Genomic DNA, 21,408 nt, shown 5'->3' on the forward strand with positions numbered 1-21,408 from the left:
TTTGGTATGCACTCATTTCAAACAAAAAAGAACCTATTTCCCACTGTATCAGTTGTCTTGGCCTAGAAAGTTAGTCTTTGATCAAACTAGCACCTCATGGCATTAGAAACAGCAATGGTTCAGGAAAAATATCTTAGTCTTGAGCTAACAAGTACTGATTACCCTTCACAATGAAAAAGTTTGAATGTGGCAAGGGGGGTGGAGGAGAAGGTAATGCTGTACTTATGCAACTGGGCCACACAAAATGGTTCCCAGTTTGTCAAAAAATAACTATAACTGAAAAGGAACCCTTTCCATGTGTTTAATTGGAATGGGCTGTACACATCTCCAGTCTTAGCATATTTAAGGCAGGAACAGAGAAAAGTCTTTGCACCATGCGGGAACGTGGGCTTACTAAACCGCTGTTAATACCCAGGTCTATTACACTGCCCTGGCTCTCTTCTTTGTCATTAACTTACAGAGCCTCTCTCATCAACTGCTCCTTTGTCTTTGCATAACCATTTTCTCAGCCTGGCTGACAGACAAAAAATCTTTTAGTTTTTTCCCCCAAATGTCCTCTGTTGTTACAAATCAGAAGGGAGTCTTAGCAAAAATCTATACATTCTTTCGCTCATTTTGAGAAATTTTCTTTTTAAAAAACACCAAAAATTCATCTCCTATTTGGCTTTAATCAAGCAAAAATTCCTGATTACAAGACTTCATAAAATTCTTATTCCTTCAGCACTAGGAAGTACATCCTACAATAGAGCTTCTAACTACTTTTTGTAAAATATCTGAATTCATCACTAACAATTTTCATTTACTATTCGTCTATTTCCTTATACAGAAACAAAAATTTTAACGATAGTACACAGGCAAAAGCCATTATGCAACTGCCTCTATTCTGACAAATTTAACGTTAAAAGTTAGCATTTTTACTTAATGCATATCCAAGTGTCAGTGTGTGTGTATGTGTGTGTGTTTAAATAACACTCTTCCTACAATTCACCTATATATCAATTCCTAAGACAGAAGTGGTGGTTCAGTGGTAGAATTCTCACCTTCTATGTGGGAGACCTGGGTTCAATTCACAGCTAATGCACCTCAAGCACAGCCACCACTCATCTGTCAGCAGAGGCTTGCAGGGTGCTGTGAAGCTTAACAGGTTTTAGCGGAGCTGCCAAAATAAGACAGACTAGGAAGAAAAGCCTGGCAATCTACTTCCAAAAATCAGCCAGTGAAAACCCTATGGATCAAAACAGACCAACCTCCAATTGGCATAACAAAGTTTTTTAAGAAAATGTTCTGCATGCCACTTTGGTGAGTGGTGTCTGGGGTCTTAAAAGCTAGCGAGCAGCCAGCTAAGATGCATCAATTTGGTCACAACCCACCTGGAGTAAAGGAGAATGAAGAATGCCAAAAACCCAAGGAAAGTATTAGCCCAAGGGACAGAAAGGGCCACATAAATCAGAGACTTCATCAGCCTGAGACCAGAAGAACTAGATGGCACCCGGCTACCACAATGACTGCCCTGACAGGGAACACAACAGAGTGTCCCTGATGGAGGAGGAGAAAAGTGGGGTGCAGAACTCAAATTCTAGTAAGAAGACCAGACTTAATGGTTTAATTGAGACTGGAGGTACCCTGGAAGATGTGCCCCCAGGCTCTCTGTTAGCCCAAAACTAAAACCATTCCTGAGGCCAGCTCTTCAGACAGCGATTAGACTGGACTATGGGACATAAAATGATACTCGTGAAGAGTGTGCTTCTTAGGTCAAGTAGATACATAAGACTAAATGGGCAGTTCCTGTATGAGGTGAGATGAGAAGGCAGAAAGGGACAGGAGCTAGCTGAACAGACATGGGAAATTTGGGGTGGAAAGGAAGAGTGTGCTGTCACACTATAGGGAGAGGAAGTAGAGTCACGAAACAACGTATGTATACATTTTTGTACGAGAGACTAACTTGAACTGTAAACTTTCACTTAAAGCACAACAATAAAAAAAAAAATTCAAAAAAAACAGACCAACGTCTTTGTTCATGGGGTCGCCATGAATCAGGGGCCGACTCGACAGCCACTAAACACAACAAAGGACATAAAATTCCACTCAATTACTGATCATTTGAATTAGTAGAAAAAAACTATTGCCTACTATTATCAATTGATAAAAACTTAACTGAAGGGTCAGCAAGCTATGGTCATGCACCAAATCTGGTCCGTTGCCTGCTTTTGTATGGGCACATAAGCCAAGAATGGCTTTTACATTGTTAAACGTTTGGAAAAAAAACCAAAATAATAATTATATTTTGTGACTTGTAAAAATTATATGAAATTCATTATTTAGAAAGCAGTGCTTGTTTATGGTGATGGGAAATTTGGCAACAATTACAGGTGATGTTTGCACATGATTAATGTAATTGATATCACTACTGTACACCTGGAAAATGTTGAAATGGCAAATACTGTGTTATATAGATTTTTACAACAATAAAAACAAATTATATGAAATTCCGACTTCAGTGTCCGTAAAGAAAGTTTAACTGCAATAGAGCCAAACATCCTCGCTCATTCATTTACATACTGTCCACGATGCCTTTGTGCTACAAGAGCAGAGTTGAACAGTTGCAAAAGAGACCTTATGCAGTGTTCTCATCATTTAGCACTATGTCATACTACAAATCAGAGTGATGCGGTCAAGTCAGTCATATCATTTCATTCCATTTTAATTCTCTCAAATCAATATCAGTATCATATCACCAACATTTTGTTTGTTGCCTGTACTCTGGTTTATTATTGTATCCCTAGGGCCTACAATACTGCCTGGCACACAGTAGGCACAAAACAAGTATTTGCTGAATGAATGCAAAAGACAGTATTTTGTGTGCCATGCATTTTGCCATAAAACAATGCCTGAATTTTATTTATTTTTTATTACTAGTGCATATCTATCATATTAAAACAAGAATAGTAGTATGTTTTATTGCACAGTGACATGTGGATTGTTCTGTTATTGAATTAGACGGCAAAACACTGTGTTTACTGTGCAATGATAGTTCAGCTGTGCTAAAAGAGTATAATTATCAGACTCAGCACTGTTCACAATACTTTCAACTCACAGGAAAGCAATGGTCAGAAAAATTAGAAAACAAAGTATCTCATCTCAATAGAATTTCTTCAAAAAAATGAAACTGAGGCTTCAAGTAAGTTGTTCAAAGGCTCATTTGTTAGCCAAGCAAGGAAAGTGGTTTACCTATGGTGAGTTAAGTAAATTGTATTTTATTGCAGCAGCCAAAAAAAATGTATCCAGATGAAGAAAAAATGTTTAACACTATCAGCCTTTCATCAAGAATCACTGCTTGAAGACTTGAGGACAATGGGTGCAACAGTGAGTCAATTAAAGTCAAGGTAAATCATTTCAAGTGGTTTTTTATGTTTCTTGATGAGCCAACAGCTCATTTGCTGTTATTTGATACAGCTCAGTTACAGCTCAGTTGTTGTTTACTGGAGGAGTCAATGCTACATTTGAAATGGCTGAAGAATTACACAGCCTCTCTGAATAGTCTGCATGGAACAATTACAGACAAGAATATTTGTTGAAAGTTCAGAAAACACTAATAAAATACAACCTGAAGTGGAATCTGCTATGATGTGTTCCAACTAATGACGATAAAAATGTGCAGAACAGAAAAACGCTTAGACTGTCAAATTTACAAACCCCATAAAAACATACGACGTTTAAACCCTATGACTATTCATCTGAAAGTACTTTGCAGAAAACATCTGCATCTATCCTCCGTGCTACTGAACCATCAGTGTCAGCAGTGAACTTCATTCACTGTTATGGACTTAACCATCATCAGTTCCACGAATTTCTGTCAGAAATAATCTTGACTTGACCTATCACACAACAGTTTAGTCCATTAGCAGTGGTAAAGTTTACTGTGGTTTTTTTTTTCCTAACCCAAGGCTGAGATTGAAACTTTTCTGAATGGGAAGAAGTGCTTCCCACCACTATTACCAAAAACTGAATAGCTCTGGAAATTAGTGTTTGCTACAGACTTGATAATTGTTTCTTAATGAATTCAATGTAAAATTATAAGGCAAAACAACACTATATGCAAAACATATACTATGGTAAAAGATGACTTGCTTATTTTTATGGGCAAACACCAGAAATCAATACAGCATAAGGAAATAAAAGCCTAAATAAACAGCAGGTTTTTCATTGTAGACCAAATGCAAGGGTTAACATACTTAATTTAAATGTACCAGTGGAGACCTCAACCACGTATTTATCAGTATTACTTACGCATGTGTTTAGTGTGTGTGTGTGAAACTATGTTCTTCTTTTCCTAGTACTAAAAATGGTTCCAGCAACTTCACTAGCTGAATTTCATGTAAGAAGTATAACCAAATCAGTAAAATATGAACTAAAATCAGGGGAAAAATATATAATTAATCAATTATTCTTATGAAAAAAATCTTTCATACTATGCAATTATACTAAGAATATATCCCATCTTCCAAACAAATATACCAGAGTGACATTTTAAAACTGTCACCCTCAAGCTATGTAAAATATTCATCCCAAGATAATGATTACATCTCTAGTTATGCATAAAGTCTTCTATAAATGGTACTCATATTACTACTTGTCCATTTGTACATTAATTCTATTCATTTTTGTACTCATTCTGGCTGCATTCTAATTCTTAAAATAATTTTACACAATGCTAAGATAAGACTTAAACTGTAATGTCTTTGTATCATTCAAATTACTGAATTAACTAGAAAGGTGGAATTTAAGTAATCTCAATTTGCTGACCGCCAACCTGTTAGAATAAGTGTAAGGTAAAAATCGTAAGTGACTTCCAGAATCCAACAGGCAATCCTTGCCCCTGGCTCCACTTCCAAATCAAGGAACTAAATGGACTAATCTAGGCCTACAGTACAGACTTAAAGCAAGGTCATTCTACCAATGACTACCCTCTCTAGTGTCAAATCAGATCTTATTTCCAACTGTAATGAAATTTAAATTCAGAAGAGCTAGTTCTCTCATCACCAATGCTTTCTAACAAATCAAATGGAATAGAATGAGGCACTGGTCCTAAATATAAATCAGCAATCTATAAATTTAAAGAAATAATATATCATACCCATCTGGAGAGGATTAGTCAGACACAACAACAAGGAATACAGAAGTCCCAATGGCAAATGATGAGAAAGCCCGTCCAATCAGTGCCCAAAGCGAAAAGTGCCAGGAGCCTTGAAACAAGTCTTTTTTTACTGAAGAGATGCAAGCATCAGGCCAGTCATCTTCCTTAAATACCATTAAATATTTGAGGGATGTCATTTAATATGTGCTTATTGTGCAACCATACCATTATACTGTGATTTCCCACATAGCTTCTTTAAATGGAGAATATGTACATACTAGACAGAGGATATGCAAGTCCAGTGCCCTTGGCAATGACATTTCTCATTGTAAATTAATAAATCACCGTTTGATCTCAGCTGTTACTCTCATAAGCATGATTAAAATGATTAATCTCTCATGGTGCACTAATATCACCCACTTTCTCTGGGCCATGGCAAATTACTAAGGCAGTGCCACCTTATGAGACAACTTGGGATACAAGCAGCTGATCCTCCCCAAGCAACATAACCCTCTACACTACTGCTCATCACCAACAATTATTAATCCTTTGATCTGTTACATAATAAGGATGGTGATGAAAATTCTTCAGATACTTAGAACTAGATTCTATGACTAAGGATTGGACTTCACTGATCTATAAGAGGCTTTCAACATAAAATATAAATGTAATACTACCAGTGTGCCATATGAAGCATGTTTTTATAAAATTTGAGATGCCATGACCTATATAGCTTTAAAGAATAAAAAAAAAATATGAACTCTTCAAAAATACTAATAACACAAACAAAAAACAAACTCACCACCATCAAGTTAATTCCAACTCATAGCAACCCTAAAGGACAGAGTAGAACTGCCCCATAGGGTTTCCGAGGCTGTAAATCTTTACAGAAGCAGACTACCACATCTTTCTCCCACAGATAGCTGGTGGGTTCAAACTCCCAACCTTTTGGTTAGCAGCTGAGCATTTCAACCACTGTGCCACCAGGGCTCAACGACTCAGAAAATGTAGAAATAATTCAAACTTATACCATAGGCCTTCCAAAAACTGACGATTAATTTATTAGAAGGTATTAAGTCAATTATATCCATAACATTTAATCTAGATAATAAAAGTTTTCCAAATATCAATTTATGTAAATAGTTACCATTGTGTAGCTCTACTGATGTTAAAACTCAACAATTCCTAAGTATGCTATGAAATTTTATATAGCCTTTTAAGATAAATTGTCAAAATATTCTAATCCTATAAATCAAATCTGAGTTTTGGGGTTTTTTGTTATTTATTAAAAAAACTAAAAGCCTTCTATGTAACAGAAGTAAGAATTCAGTTACTTCAGAAAGATCAAAGAGTTGTTCAGTTTTAATTCTGAAATTTGGTATATTAAAATATATAAAGAGTCCCAGAATGTTTATGGCAACACAAAGAAGATAGAAACAACAAAAAGACAATACAGGAAGACTGAAGCCTCTATCCAAAAATACCACATTTCTGAGGTAAATGATTACAGGATTGAGTATCCAAATTCACAATTTGTAGAGGATGACAGAAGACTGAAACATTCCTTTCTGATTTAAGATGTAATTTATAAAAATATTAATTTGGATCAATTTCAAAATAATTCTAGATTTGAGCTAATACTGTTGCAAAAATCTAAATGCAAAAAACAAATGCTTTTTCAGTGAGAATATAAAATATGACACATATAAAGTTCAACAGTGAGACAATTAACTGTGTTTTTGGTATGACTTTTGTCTCCAATTAAAACAAAAATAAAAATCTTAAGTTTTAACTCCTAAGCATTTCAAAAGGATATTTCTTCAACAAATTCATAGTAAAGTACCATTGTGAAATTTCAAATACTTAGTTTCTAAATAGTAAGATTTGTCCAGACCAGATGCAAACAAATGTTTAAAAACAGATATTTAAAATAAATGTGGGAACAGTCACTCACAGAGGAACATGAGAAGCAGGAAAGACAAGAAGAACAACACTAAAAGAAACATCCATCAAGAAAAAGACCTGGAAAAGAAATCAAAACTTAGAATTAAAGCTCAAATGGGGTTTGGCTGGGCTGAGGGGTAAGGGGTAAGGGTTGAACTAACTACTAACTAGACAATCCAACAATTACTAAGACAACTAAGAAAATAAAATTTGAATGTTGGATTTATATAAAAGACTGAAAATTCACTGAAGATTTAAATCAATTTACAAAGTCATAGAAACTGATACAGCAAACTAAAGCTCAGCCAGAAACAGCAAATGAAAAAGTACCCATTAAGAAATTATCTATATACCCTAAAAGAGCACATTAATATAGTTTTATTTTTCATATGAATGAACTGATTCAAATCATCTGTCAAGAAATAAAGGAAATACTAAAAACGAATCTTTGTTCTTCAAAATAATAGGGAAAAATAAAAAAAAAAGCATGTCTATGCTAAGTATAGTCTAAAAATACACCAAACAGTAGTTAGAATTTAAAAGTGGTGAAATACTTTTAATGCTGATACTAATTTTCTTAAAACTAAATGGATTAAAGTTGTATAATGAAGGTAAGTAGGGACTGGAATAAAAATTTCTTTTGTACTATGTCCAAGAAATAATACTAAACTGAAAGAAAACTAAAATTTTTTCCCGTACAATTCTGAAAATCATATGTAATTAAAGCACTACATATGTAACTACAATTAAGAGTAATATATTTTCAAACCTAAAATTCATAATATAAACATTGATCATGTTAATAAAATATCCTCATATTTCCAAACCGGTGTCTAAGATATTTTTCCCTGTTCTTACAGTGACCAACATCAAAACACTCTGAGACAATGTAATGTTAATATTATCGTTAAAAATTATACAACAGTTTCCAATTACTGCTGACATGTGCCAACAATAACCTTGTCTGTTTTTTCAAAACTAAGTCCCAGGAGTTTTGTGAATGTGGCATTAACTAACTACACGGACATCAGTCGATTAATTTTAATGAGTATGCTACAGATTTTATTAAAATCTCTAAGATGTTTGGGGTAAGCCAGTAATTATTCTTTAATAAGATTAAAGCCAAATTAATGGAGTTTAACTGCATAGGCTTACACCCAAAGTACCATCCAGTGTTCAGTGGATTTTCAATAGATCCCAGTAACATACATAAGCTAAAAAGCAACATTATAAAAACAACTTTCACTTTATATGCATTAAATTTCTCTGATACTTTTTAGTATGTTCCGTTGCTATAATTCATTTTGCTTCAAGTACATCAGCATCAAAATACAGAATATGCTGAGAAAATATTAAGGTAAAATCAGATTCTAATATATCTCACCACAAAGAAGGCATCAGTGTAACAAGATCAATACCTATCCATCTAAGTGATAGTATTCATTCTAAGTACTAGACAATTAAAAAAATTATGTGCAATATTCAGTATACATGTTTAATATATTTCTGCAATAATGAATTCAACGCTACAATCAAAAAGCACTGAAAGGGACAACAAGTTATGTCTGTAAACATTTAAACCTCAAAACAAATCCCTGAGGAAGTTAATTCTAACATCATTTTTCAGATAAGAAAACCAATGACTAACTTGCTGCAACAAACAGACCCACAGACCATAACAGAAAGCTCTTTGTATCTCCCTTATATCAAGACATGGCACAAGTCTATAATCAGCACGTTACAAAAAAAAATGAAAAAATCATTAGAAGAAAACTACTATAAATGAGATATAAGGGATGTTTTATGAGTACAGAAGAAAAAATATTAAGTATATTCAATTCAGTGATGGAATTGTAGCAGTCTGAGAAATGTAGGTCTAATAAACTATGCACAAAATATTGATGCTAACTGAAGTCAGTATTACTTCATTAACTGATGGCAAATGTATAAGATTAACTTTCAAAAGCTTAAGATACATAAAGGGTTATTGATACAAACCATAACATTTTGTTTTGTTTAGGGAGTACACCTAACATAGAATGAAACCACAATCTTCCCTGAAATACCAAGATAGTCAAGAAGTTATGAAAATTATTTCAAATGCAGAATATTCTCAAGCAGAATAATATACATATACAGACGTAGAGGAGCCCTGGTGGCAAAGTGGTTGAGAGCTACAGCTGCTAACCAAAAGGACGGCAGTTCAAATCCACGACCCACTCCCTGGAAACCCTACAGGGCAGTTCTACACTGTCCTATAGGGTCGCTATGGGTTGGAATCGACTCAACGACAACAGGTATAGATGCAGACAGCAGGAAATCTTAATTTATAAAAGTAATATTTGTATTTATAATTTTATGACCACATATTAAAATCCCAACATTATGTATTTTGGTTCAAAATAAATAATTCAAATCTAAGTAAATTACATTTCTTTCTATATATGAGTGCCAATGGATGGATGGAAAAGTCTAAAAGTCACACCTACTTTGTGTGATAACATATTTGTATTAATTTCCTCTCAAAGGTTAAGGACCTCTCTGCCATAAGCACACACAGCTATAGTAAAAATATCTCAAATACTTAGTGGAAACCAAACATCAAACCAAACCTGTTGCCGCCAAGTTGATTTTGACATTCCGACTCATCGGGCAGAGTAGAACTGCCCCATAGGATTTCCGAGCAGCTGGTGGATTTGAACTGCCGACCTTTTGGTTGGCAGCCAAGCTCTTAACCACTGTGCCACCAGGGCTCCTTTAGTGGAAAGGGGTTCTCATAATACTTTAAAACTTTGTCTTCATGACCTGGAATGAAAATTTTATCATTAAACAGGTAATATTAAATACATCAATGACGCTGTTGTTGTCAGGTGCCAGTGAGTCAGCTCTGACTCACAGCGATCTCACGTATAACAGAACAAAATGTTGCCTGGTCCTGTGCCATCCTCACAATCACTTCTATATAGGAAGGAACCCATCGTTGCAGTTACTGTATCAATCCAATTCAATGAGGATTTCCCTCTTTTTTGCTGACACTCTACTTTACCAACTATGATGTCCTCCTCCAGTGACTGGTCCTTCCCAATGATGTGTCTAAAGTAAGCCAGACAAAATCTCGCTATCCTTGCTTCTAAGGCGCATTCTGGCTGTACTTCCTCCAAGAGGGATTTATTTGTTCTTCCGGAAGTTCATCATATATTCAATATTTTTCACCAACACCACAATTCAAATGCATCAATTCTCCTTTGGTCTTCCTTTTTCATTGTCCAGCTTTCACATGCAAGTGAGGCGACTGAAATAACATGGCTTGGGTTAGGCGCACCTTAGTCATCAAAGTGACGTCTTTGCTTTTTAACGCTGTTTTGCAGCAGATTTGCCTAATGCAATATGTCAATTTTATTTCTTGACTGCAATGTCCAAAGGCACTAATTGCTGATACAAGTAGAATAAAATCCTTGACAACTTCAATATTTTCATTTATCATGACATTGCTTATTGCTCCAGTTGTGAGGATTTGGGTTTTAAATTGAGGCGTAATCCACACTGAAGGCTGTAGTCTTTTAATCTTCATCAGTAAGTACATCAAGTCCTCTTGACTTTCAGCAAGCAAGGCCGCATCATCTGCATATCAAAGGTTGTTAATGAGTCTTCCTCCAATCCTGACGTCATGTTCTTCACATAGTCCAGCTTTTTGGATTATTCAGTATACAGATTTAATAAGTGACGTGAAAGGATACAAGCCTGCTGCACACCTTTTCCAATTTTACACCACACAACATCCCCTTGTTCTGTCTGAACTACTGCCTCTTGATCCACATACAGGTTCTCCATGAGCACAATTAAGTGTTCTGGAATTCCCGTTCTTCACATTGTTATCCATAATTTGTTATGATCCATACAGTCAAATGACTCCACATAGTTGATTAAATACAGGTAAATATCTTTCTGGTATTCTCCGCATTTGGTAAAGATCCAACTGACATCAGCAATGATACCTCTCATTTCACATCCTCTTCTGAATCCAGTTTGAATTTCCGGCAGTCTCCTGTGGAAGTATGGCTGCAGCCATTTTTTAACTATCTTCAGCAAAATTTTGCTAGCATGTGATATTAATGATACTGTTCAATAATCTGCATATTCTGTTTGATTACCTTTGGAACAGCCACAAATATGGATCTCATCCAGCTGGTCTGCCAGGTAGCTATCTTCCAAATTTCTCAACAGCTGCATGTTTGGTGAAGCATCTCAGTGGTACTTCATCAATTCCTACAGCCTTGTTTTTCACCAATGCCTTCAGTGCAGTCTGTTCTTCTTCCTTCAGTACCAACGATTCTTGATCATATGATATCTACTGAAATGGTTCAATACTGACCAATTCTTTTTGGTACTGTGACTCTGTGGATTCCTTTTATCTTTTTTGATGCTTTCTGCGTCATCCAATTTTTGCCTATAGAATCCTTCAATATTGCAACTTGAGACTTGAATTTTCTCTTCAGTTCTTTCAGCTTGAAAAATGACAATCGTGTTGTTCACTTTTGGTTTTCTAACTCTGGACTTTGCACATTGCATTGTAATACTTTACCTTGTTTTCTTGAGCCACCCTTTGAAATCTTCTGTTCAGCTCTTTTATGTCATCATTTATTCTGTTTGTTTTAGCTACTCTGTGCTCAGGAGTAAGTTTCAGAGTCTCTTCTGAAAGCCCATTTTGGTCTTTTCTTTCTTATCTTTTTTTAAACGACCTCTTACTTTCTTCGTGTATGAAGTCCTTGATGTCATCCCACAACTATTCTGGTTTTTGATCATTAGCGTTCAGCGTGTCACATCTATTCTTGAGACAGTCTCTGAATCAGGCGAAATGTAGTCAAGGTAGTACTTTGGCTCTTTTGGGCTTGCTTTGATTTTCTTCAGTTTTAACTTTGTCTTGACTGATAATATTGAGCTTCTCCATCATTTCATTCCACAGATGTAGCTGATTTGATGCCTGTGTAATTCATCTGGCGAGGTCCACATGTATAGTCATTATTTGTGTTTTTGAAAAAAATTATTTCTGATGAATAAATCATTGGTCTTGCAAAATTCTAGAGTCCTGGTGACACAGTGGTTAAAACGCTGAGCTACTAACCAAAAGGTTGGCGGTTTTTCTAGCAAAAGTATGTCATGCAGTCTTTGGCATCATTCCTATCACCAAGGCTATATTTTCCAACTACTAATCCTACTTCTTTGTTTCCAACTTTCACTTTCCAATCACCAGTAATTATCAATGCATCTTAACTGCATATTTAAATCAATTTCAGAATACAGCAGTTCGGTAAAATCTATAATTTCTCCATCTTTAGCATTTGCGGTTGGCGTGTACATTTGAATAATAGTCATCTTAACAGGTCTTCCTTGTAGGCACATAGACAGTAATCTCTACTTGCCTACTTTTTCACATAAGCCAAAATTAAATTATGCATAAAATCATTAATTCGTAATAAAAGTAGCTGTCACTTGTGGCGTCCTCTTTGTGCAGAGCATTTTACACAGTGTCTCTTTTAATCTTCAACAATACTGTAAGTTCTATTGTCTCTATTATAAAATAAAAACAAGACCATTGACGGTAAGAAAGTTAAGTAACCTTCTCAACTTCATCAGTATGAGAAAAATGAGCGGCAGACCTGAATTGAAAGCCAGAACTGACTTCAAAGCCGAAATCTGTTGTGCTTCCAACTGATTAGCCTCTCTTTAATAAGCTGGCACTGTCTTTATTTAGATCAAGGATTTCAAACTCAAAGGCCAATAGGGTCTAAGAAGGTAGCATAAATAAGTGAAGAAAGTCAGATAAGATACAAGGTAGTGAAAATCTAGAGACAACGTCCTATCTAAAGAAGGTAGTCACTACTCAAATCGATGTGGCTATTGCTATGTTGAGACTGTGGACCAAGCATCCAATCATGCCAGATCACTTCTTGAAAGAAGCTGGAAATCTAAATTGTTTATGTGACGTATTCTTATTTTTTAAATGTTGGTAACTAAAACATAATTTTAAATTACAATTGATGCCTAATAAAATATATCTGGGGCCACGTTTAGATGTGGGGCACGATGAAGAACATATATCAGTGCACTGGCACTTAGGAACAGGCTGCGTCAAACTCTGGGAAGAAGGAACTTTCCTACAGGTATCCTTAAAATTTACTCAATAACCAAACAGTCTTTCAAGTCTTTCTACTTGCCATGCTCTTCCCACAAGAAGACTTTTACTCTCGCTATTTGTTCAATGTTCCTAAAATGTGACTTCCTGCTATCACCAAGTTAACTCCTACTCAAACTTCAGATCTTACTTTAAGTATTATCTCTGCAATGACTATTCTGACTCCTACAACAAATCCTCCAATTTTAGATTCCCATAGCACAATGTATCTCTCCTCTACACACTTGGCATAGTAACCATTTTACATTTGGTGACTGATTAATGTTTCTCTCCCCCACGAGACCATAAAGTCCATGAAAATATGTTTGACTCTACTCATCATGTTTATGTCCCACATCTAGCACACTGCATGGCACGTAGCAACCATTCAACAAATATTTACTGAAGGGCGGGAGGGAAGGAGGGCCTTAAGTAAGAAAGCCTTAAGCAACTATTTCTATCTTCTGCTCTCCTTGGCCCTAGGCCTAATTCCAAAACAATACTGCTACTATGTTGTTAAGTGCCCTCAGGTCTCAGTTCCAACTCATAGCAACTCCATGTATAACAGAATGAAACAATGCCCAGTCCTATGTCATCCTCACAATTGTTGCTATGTTTGAGCCCACGGTTGTGCCATTGTGTCAATCCATCTTGTTGAAGGTCCTCCTCTTTTTCACTAACCACCAACTTTACCAAGCATGATATCCTTCTCCCGGGACTGGTCCCTCCTGATAACAAACACGTCCAAAGTACGTGAGACGAAGTCTTGCCATCCTCGCTTCTAAGGAGCATTCTGACTGTACTTCTTCCAAGACAGATTTGTTCGTTCTTTCTGGCAGTCCGTGGCATATTCAATTCTTCGCCAACACCATAAAACAACTTCTTTGGTCTTCCTTATTCATTGTCCAGCTACTGCTACTACAGTACTTCCATAACGCTTCCAACAGAGATAAACAACCAAATTAATTAATCGACAACCAAATGAGAATGAAGAAAGGGTTATAAAGTGTTGGGGGGTGAAGGAGGGAAGAGGTTACTAACATATGTTTTCCTGCTTTTAAGACTATAACTTGGGGACAAGACTGAGATTCTGGATCCTCCTGAGTAAAAGCTGATGGTGACATTATTACATCTCTAAAAGAGATATTAAAACCCACCTAAGTTTACTTACTGTCAGGAAAACGGTTCCCCAAGAAAGACTTATCATAAGAAGTACTGTGTCTATTAGAGTTAATAAAATGAAGATATTAAAGGAAAGCTTCCAATCTATACAATTTCAGGGTGCAAAATACTTTTTCAAAACTGAAATTAGGAAGGGTAATTGAGAGCCAAGGATACTCAATGCTTCTACATGAACAAGCTACACTGCGACATTAAAATGAAGTGGTTTTCCCATCAATCCAATTACCAAATTTTTACAAATATTACAAGAGTGAACTGTGATTATATCTTATTAGTCCCTCTTCAGTGGAATCATAGATTGGTTCCTTGTTGCTACCTTACCAGCAAATATAGGTCTCAATCATCTCTTCTTATAAAGCATTGTCAAGTGCTACTTTCTTAGTCTAAGACAGCCCTTTCACAAAAGGAATCCATGAAGATATATTCTGGTGTTCCCCTCAAGAATAGTTTGGACTCTCAAATCATACCTCTAAAATAGCTTTTCCTAAACTGATTCTATGCCACCCACACCAGTTCTTTCCAGGAGTATTTCCAACAGTAGGGAGAAGGGGCCAAACTCTGAGGATAAAACAATCTTGGGAAACAATCCATACTATTTTCTTCCAATTTGATATTTACATATTAAAAACAATGAGATACCTATACCACAAAATCTGTTTAACTTAGTGTTTCTTAACACTGAACTCAAGTAACGCATTTTGAGGAAAAGTCTCCAACTCAGGAAAGTCCTCTAGCAACTCTTTAATATTTTCATGGCTTATGCCTCTGGAACCTTTATTGTGAAACATATACCTTGGCCTAAAACAAAAGTTAACCAGACACACAATGATACAAACTCGTAACTTTATAGCTACTTGGGCTTCTATTCTTGTAAGTTTCAATAAAATTATGACTTTTATAGACTATTACCAAATATTATTAAATCATACCACCTACCTAAAATATCCCGAATAGACCTTTGTTTCTATAATAAATTTCAATAACTTATGATTTTTATGAAATAGCATCACTAAAATACAAGCCTCTACTCTATAACATATAAGAGGAAAACTCATTTGGATCAAAATTTTCTAGCTGTCTGTATAAGTCAACTTATTTAGTCTTGCATTTAAGTCCAGTGTCTGAAACTTAAAAGATACGTAGATCAATCCTGATGTAGAATGATCCTAACTTCAATAACTATACGTATCAGGTAAGCTTATCAAAATCCCAAAGAACAGCCCAAGAGACAGAATGGGCCACATAAACCAGAGACTTCATCAGACTGAGACCAGAAGAACTAGATGGTTCCCGGCTACCACCAATGAACATCCTGACAGGGAACACAACAGAGGGTCCCTGGTGGAGCAGTAGAACGATGGGATGCAGAACTCAAATACTAGTAAGAAGACCAGACTTAATGGTCTGACTGACACTGGAAGTGCCCCGGAAAGCATGGCCCCTGATCTCTCCATCACCCCAGAACTAAAACAATTTCCAAGGCCAACTCTTCAGACAGGGAATGGACTGGACTGTGGGACATATAGTGATACTCGTGAAGAATGTGCCTCTCAGACAAGCAGATATAAGAGACCAAAGGGGTGGCTTCTGTCCAGAAGTGAGAGGGGAAGGCAGAGAGAGTTAGGAGCTGGTTGAATGTTCATGAGAAATCACAGGCGGAGGGGAGGAGTGTGCTGTCACAGAATGGGGTGAGTGGTTTGGGTCTCATAACAATGGATGTTGAAAAAATAAAAAATTCTGTACGGGAGACTAACTTGAAATGTAAACTTCATTTAATTACATCAATTAAAAAAAAAAAAAAAAGACTACAGCCAAGAAAACCGTATGGGGCAGTTCTACACTGTCCACGGGGTCACTATGAGTTGAAATCAACTCAATGGCACCAAACAACAACCTTGGCTACTTTAAAGACAATATAATGATAATATGCCCCCCCCATATTTACATCTATAATAATGAATAGTTCTTTGGCTGGTCTTCCTAATAAAAGTAAAATAAATACAAATATATGTAGTACATATAGATCTTGAATGTTTGATTTTGTACTTGAAATAAAAAAAAAAAATTTGTGGGGAAAAAAAAAAATCCCAAAGAACAAGAGTAACAAAAAATAACAGAATTATCTAATAATAAGCTACACATAAATTAGAAAGGAAGTCACATTTGGGCAGCAAAGCCTTTTAACATACATTATGAACAGCTCTGTATGTTTCGACAGATACAATAAGAGAAACTTTCTTAACTACAGAATAAGGTAGAAAGTTGGTGAAACTCACAAGTAGGTAATGATTCTAAAACAGAAGACGAAAAAATGACAAACTGGAAATGTAAATTTGAGGTTCAACTTAATAGAAACAATTATTTGAGAAACTTCAGAGCTTTCAAGTTCCAACTTATCTATGTATTCTCTTTCTAACAACTGCTAAATGAATCAGGTCACAAGCAGCAGATTCAAACTGGGTATTAAAATAATAAAACTACTAGAACTTGACAATTTCAATCCTTCTGCTGCATTCCTACAAGTCTTTTTTTGATTACTTCTTTAAAATCACATAGAATAAATTAGTTTAAATCCACCTCTCTTTTAAGTCTATTCAGGAATAAAGTCTCTGATGAGGAAGCAAAATCTTATCATTCTCATACTGTTTGTGTAAAATTAAGAAGTTGTCTTTGGCTTTGAGAAAAACTGTTCTGTAAAAAGCACCACAATAGAAACTATCACTGATTTCACCATTTGCACAGAAGCTCAGAAGATGAAATCAACTTAATGGCACTTCAGAGCTATGGGGATGAGACAAAAGTGAAAACAACAACAACAAACTTACTTGATGGCTACTTAAGGATAACTTCAGTTCCACTATTTAAGTCACTTGGGGAATGATCAGTAGGCAAGTTCTGTCCCAAAGAAAACATCAATAACTGAATCATGTAAGAATTTAAGCTCAATCTTACAATTATGAATTGTATTTTGAAGTCAGGAAGAACCAATCCAGATCATATGATGGGTGTATCTAATCTCTTACCACATTTCCCTTCACTCACTAGGCTCTGACGGCACTGGCCTTTGTGCTGGTCCTCTAGTGAGCCCCAGTCGTGACCCTTGCCTCTGCCCTGCATGGAATGTTCTTCCTCCAGCTCTCTGTTCAACTGTCATCTTCCCAGAGAGGCCTCTCTGGACACTCTCTCCAAAGAAGCCCCAACTGTCTTATTCACAGATACAGTCCCAGTAACTAGAACAGGTCTGAGACACAGTGCTCAATAAGTAGTATGCTGAATCTACACACAATATTGTAAAAAATAAATCCGATTATTTCAGAACAAGTATATGAACAAAATATCTAATATACTATTCCTAGTTGAAGCCAGAAAAACTTTAAAAATCCAACTTTTATAATCAGATTCTCCACATTTTCTATCTGTTTCTGAAAATAAGTGAGTAAAGCACAGCAAACAGCAAGTAGATGTAAAGATGTATCCTAATTTTGAGAAATCACAGCAAATATATACATGATTCTATGTTATACTAAGTCCTTAAAGAGCTGATGATTCACAAAGACAAAAGTGAATTTGACGCTAGTGTTCTAAGTAAGTACTCTAATTAATACATGATAGTATTTTAAAGTATGAAAGGTATAATGCTCTATAATGTATACGTGCAATATAAGGTTAATACATTTCCTACCCTACATCACCAATTCCTATCATTGACTAAATAAAAATTAAAAGCAAAAAATATAGTTTGGTCATAACATCTAGAAATAGCTATCTTTAGAAGATTAAAAATTAAAAAGTTTGCTAAAAATGAACCAAAGGCTTATATTCATGGACACCCAAGGATTCAATTCCATCAAATATGCACTTTGTAGGCATTAAATCAACCACTATATTCTGTTTCTCTTTTTCTTTTTTCTTTTTAAAGACTGTAAGACATTACAATCTAAAGAACATAAGATTATGGCAAAGGACTCTCCCAAACTGGAACTATAATCCTTACTGGCATTAAATAGTCTAACCAGTTTAGCATCTGCCCTACTTCTAAGTTAGTCAAAACACCATTTGTTTAAAAATATTCAACTCAGTTTTAAAAAAAAAGAAAGAACAAAACTAAACTAAACACAAAAACAGGACACCCTTGAATCAAATAATCCACCACACATAGCTATCAGAGCACCTGGTCATTAAAGATAAATAGAAAGCACTAGAGAACAAAGTTTTTTGTTCTGTTTTGTTTTGTTTTTAACATTGCTACTCACATAAGCTGCCCGGGACAAAAGAATCTCTGCAGTCAATATAACTTACCGTTACAGATTTCAGTGTCATACCATGGTAGGTGCCCATAGTGTCAATTTTGAAGCCTTCCGTTTCTATAAAGAAAGGAGGTTTACTGTTTGATTTTATATATTTCATGACTGATAGCAAATGTAAAGTAATAAACTACATTATATCTGACAATTCAATAATGTAACAAAGCCTTGAACCTACTATGCATATGTAGTTAAATTACATACTAGTGAAGATAAAAACTTTAAAAAGGACAATAGTCTCAAAAATATATTCAATACACACCAACAAGCCTACTGTGTGGAAGCTGGTTAAGACTGTCTCTGCAATTACGTTCAGGTGTCATATAGTTGGTTAGCAGTATTAAAAACTAGACTGAATAATTTTACAACCACTATTTACTCCTAATACTTGATTACAGTATGATATAGCAACCAATATCATGAGATATGCTATAAGTAGCCTCATAGTTTTATTTTTTAACTAATAGAAAAGTTATATTCCAAAAGTATAATCATAAGGCATATGTTATTCATTTTGTAGAAAAGCAAAGACGTAAACAGTGATTGGGGTTCCAACATGCTTTACATCAGGGGTCAACAAATTTTTCTGTGTGGGCTACACACACAGTAAATATTTTACGCATTGCAGGCCACATCAACTCTGTTACAACTACTGAATTCTGCAGTTGTAGGGCAAGAGCAGCATAGACAACACATGTAAACAGATGAGTCCGACCTGATTTGGTCCCTGGGCGGGTAGCTTTGGTCTGCGCGCTACAGTCTGCCAAACTGTGCTTTATGTAATTCATTTTACAAGAAAAACACTGCAATGGATAAAAGAACAGACCGCTGTCTTTCTATGGCCATAAGTGGTACATTCCTTTATCCAGGGAATGAAGTCAGAAGACAAAATTCACTCCATCAAGGCAACATGTTCTTTAAAGAAACTTACATGGAAATTCAGGCTACACAGCAAATAACATAAATGTTAACCTTCTAGCTCTTCCCATATTGTTTTTTCCATGAATCAAGTCAAGATGAATGAATATCCCAAGAGGAAGTTAAGCTGATGACAGTCTCACCTCACTAGCCACCTTACTAATGTAGAAATGGTTCACTATTGCACTAGAAGTATATCATATAGGCTATTGCAAAATTAGTCCTCACATCCCTGTTCCAAGTCCATGCTTTCCAAGTTCTCAATTTATATGTTTATAATTTGGAAAACAAGATTCGATACACAGAATCTCCATTTAAAAATATATTCTTTAAAAACAGAACTAGTATTAACAGCAATCACTTACAGATAGCTTATTACACATCAAACACTATTCTTATGACTTTTTGTTTATTAACTAGTTTAATCTCCACAATAACTCTAAGAGGCAGTTCCTACTATTAGTAGTACTATAATTATATATGTGAGGAAATTGAGACAAAGTGCAGTTAAAATAACTCGCCAAAGTTCACAAAAAAAAGTGTAGCACAGGCAATCTGAGGCCAGAAGCCAAGGTGTTAAACAAGAGTTAGCAAACTTTTCCCGTAAAAGGGCCACAGAGTAATTACTTTTAGGCTTTGCAGGCCCATACAGTCTCTGTGGCAACAACTCAACTCTGCTGTCAGAGCACTAAAGCAGTCATGGATAACATGTAAATGAATGAGCGTGGCTGTGTTCCAACAAAGCTTCTTTTATTAAAAACATGCAGTGGGGCAGATTTGGACTGCAGACCTTAGTTTACCAACCCCTTCTCTTAACCATAAGGCTACACTGCCTGTCAAGTTCAGTGCAGCCTCTATTAACAGAAGATAAAAATTAAACAACTTGCCTTCTTTTCCTTTGAATCTTTCCTGGTCATATCTGTTGTAGGCAGCTGGGATAGGCTGTTTTGTACGCAATGTGGGATCCTGCAGAAAAATAAATTATGAGTTATATGTATTTTTTAATTTTACTTATTTAATATTCATAATAAAGACCACAATAACAAAACAAACAAAAAAAAACACCCATTGCTGTTGAGTCGATTCCAACTCATAGCGACCCTACAGGACAGAGCAGAACTGCCCGAAAGCATTTCCAAGCAGCATCTGGTTGGATTCGAACTGCTGACCTTTTGGTTAGCAGCCGTAGCTCTTAACCACTACACCGCTGGCGTTTCTAAGACTACGATAGGGGTATTTATTTTCTAGGCTTTTTTCTTACTACAGCCAATAAAGACAAAAGGCAGGGAAGAGACCACTAGTCACTTCAAGCTTATTTTCAAAGTATTCTGTTTACTGCTAAAAATTACATCCCTATCAGAGACAAGGGAAAAGGACCCCTAGTAGACTTACACAAAGACAAAAAGTAAAATATTTAGAAACTGCAGAAACAAAATGGGTGTGCTTAAAATTTTCATTCTGGTTACTTAAGCTTCTTTACAACAAAAACTTTTTCCCTGTTAAGAAGTACTTTGGAATGTTAAGCAGATAAGACAATATAACTTTTCACTTGTTTGAGTCACAAAAGATATACATCTCAAAAATAATACATAACTATACAGAATCAAACTAACAACAGCAACTCAAAAGATCAGCTAGGAACCTTAGGAGGCACCGAGTTTACGTTAATGAGAGAGGAACAACTCAAGAGAAGGAGGGTGAGAATGTCTGCACAACTCGAAGAATGTAATCTATGTCACTGATTGTACATGTAG

General features: G+C 35.6%; 1 protein-coding gene across 2 annotated transcripts in view; it reads right to left on the reverse strand.

Annotated features, from left to right (window-relative positions):
* Positions 1–21,408, reverse strand: part of CDC73 (cell division cycle 73) — a 151,701-nt gene that overhangs the window by 85,187 nt on the left and 45,106 nt on the right. For both annotated transcript variants that reach the window (XM_023737010.1, XM_004382550.2), the window contains 2 exons: positions 20,542–20,620; positions 18,732–18,796 (listed from right to left, as the gene is read on the reverse strand). In XM_023737010.1, coding sequence (XP_023592778.1) covers positions 18,732–18,796; positions 20,542–20,620 — 144 coding nt within the window. The remainder of the gene's footprint in view (positions 1–18,731; positions 18,797–20,541; positions 20,621–21,408) is intronic.

This window comes from Trichechus manatus, unplaced genomic scaffold (genome assembly GCF_000243295.1).
Source record: "Trichechus manatus latirostris isolate Lorelei unplaced genomic scaffold, TriManLat1.0 scaffold00095, whole genome shotgun sequence".
Lineage (NCBI taxonomy): Eukaryota > Metazoa > Chordata > Mammalia > Sirenia > Trichechidae > Trichechus > Trichechus manatus.